This window comes from Condylura cristata, unplaced genomic scaffold (genome assembly GCF_000260355.1).
Source record: "Condylura cristata isolate star-nosed mole 26May11 unplaced genomic scaffold, ConCri1.0 scaffold00007, whole genome shotgun sequence".
NCBI classification, from domain to species: domain Eukaryota; kingdom Metazoa; phylum Chordata; class Mammalia; order Eulipotyphla; family Talpidae; genus Condylura; species Condylura cristata.
In genome coordinates, this window is record NW_004567108.1 from 1571118 (window position 1) to 1571891 (window position 774).

General features: G+C 71.4%; 1 protein-coding gene across 1 annotated transcript in view; it reads right to left on the reverse strand.

Annotated features, from left to right (window-relative positions):
• LOC101630653 (chromosome unknown open reading frame, human C5orf49) overlaps nt 1-252 on the reverse strand; it is a 10350-nt gene extending 10098 nt beyond the window's left edge. The window contains exon 1 of the mRNA XM_012721741.1: nt 1-252. Coding sequence (XP_012577195.1) covers nt 1-148 — 148 coding nt within the window. The 5' untranslated portion in view covers nt 149-252.
• Between the last annotated feature and the right edge of the window lie 522 nt (nt 253-774).

A 774-nucleotide genomic window follows, 5' to 3' on the forward strand; every position in this document is an offset into this window, starting at 1 on the left:
AGTAGTAGCTGTGCTCCTTGGGGTCCAGGCGCCGCGGCGGGACGTAGCTGAAGGCGGACTGCGCCGAGGTGGGCAGCGGCCGGGGCTTGCCCCGCAGCGTGGCGGCGGAGATCGCCTCCTCGTCGTCCTCCTCGCCGCCCGCGTCCATGGCCGCTGCTGCCGTCGGGTCGTCTGATCGGTCGCGCCGCAGAGCCGGGCGGACCTGTGTGTCGCCAGCTGCCAGGCGCCCGCGTTCGGCCGTCGCCTGGAAACAGCGACCTGGCCGAGGAGCAGGGTGGCCGGCCGCTCACCTTCTCCGCCCCGCCCTCCCCACCAGCCCACCCTCCCGCCGGACTCCAGGAACCCGGGCACCTGGGGCGCTGTCCAGGGTTGGGAGCCGGGGCGCCCGGCTGCTGCGCGCCCAGTGGGGTTCCCAAGTGGGGTCCCCGCGAGACCTGCCATCCACGGCCCAGACCCGCTCCTCCACCCAGGGACCCGCGGGTGGGCCGGGGCTGAAGGCCTCCAGAGGTGCAGAGCAGTGGGGTCTTCCGGGAACGCAGGGGTGCCGGTTCTCTCCTGCTCTGGGGTTCCCTGGGCTCAGCTTAGCCTGGGGTTCTCTCCTGTCACGGCCACGCCCAGGCTCCTGCAGCCTCAGTGAAGGGCCATGCATGTCCAGGGGTAGTCTTAGTCCCCGTGGGTGTCCCCCCCAAGAGTGGCCTGCTGCAGGGCTGGACCCAGAGGTAGAAGAAATTTCCCGGAAGCTGAAAGCTAGCCAGGAGCACCCCCGCACGAGAC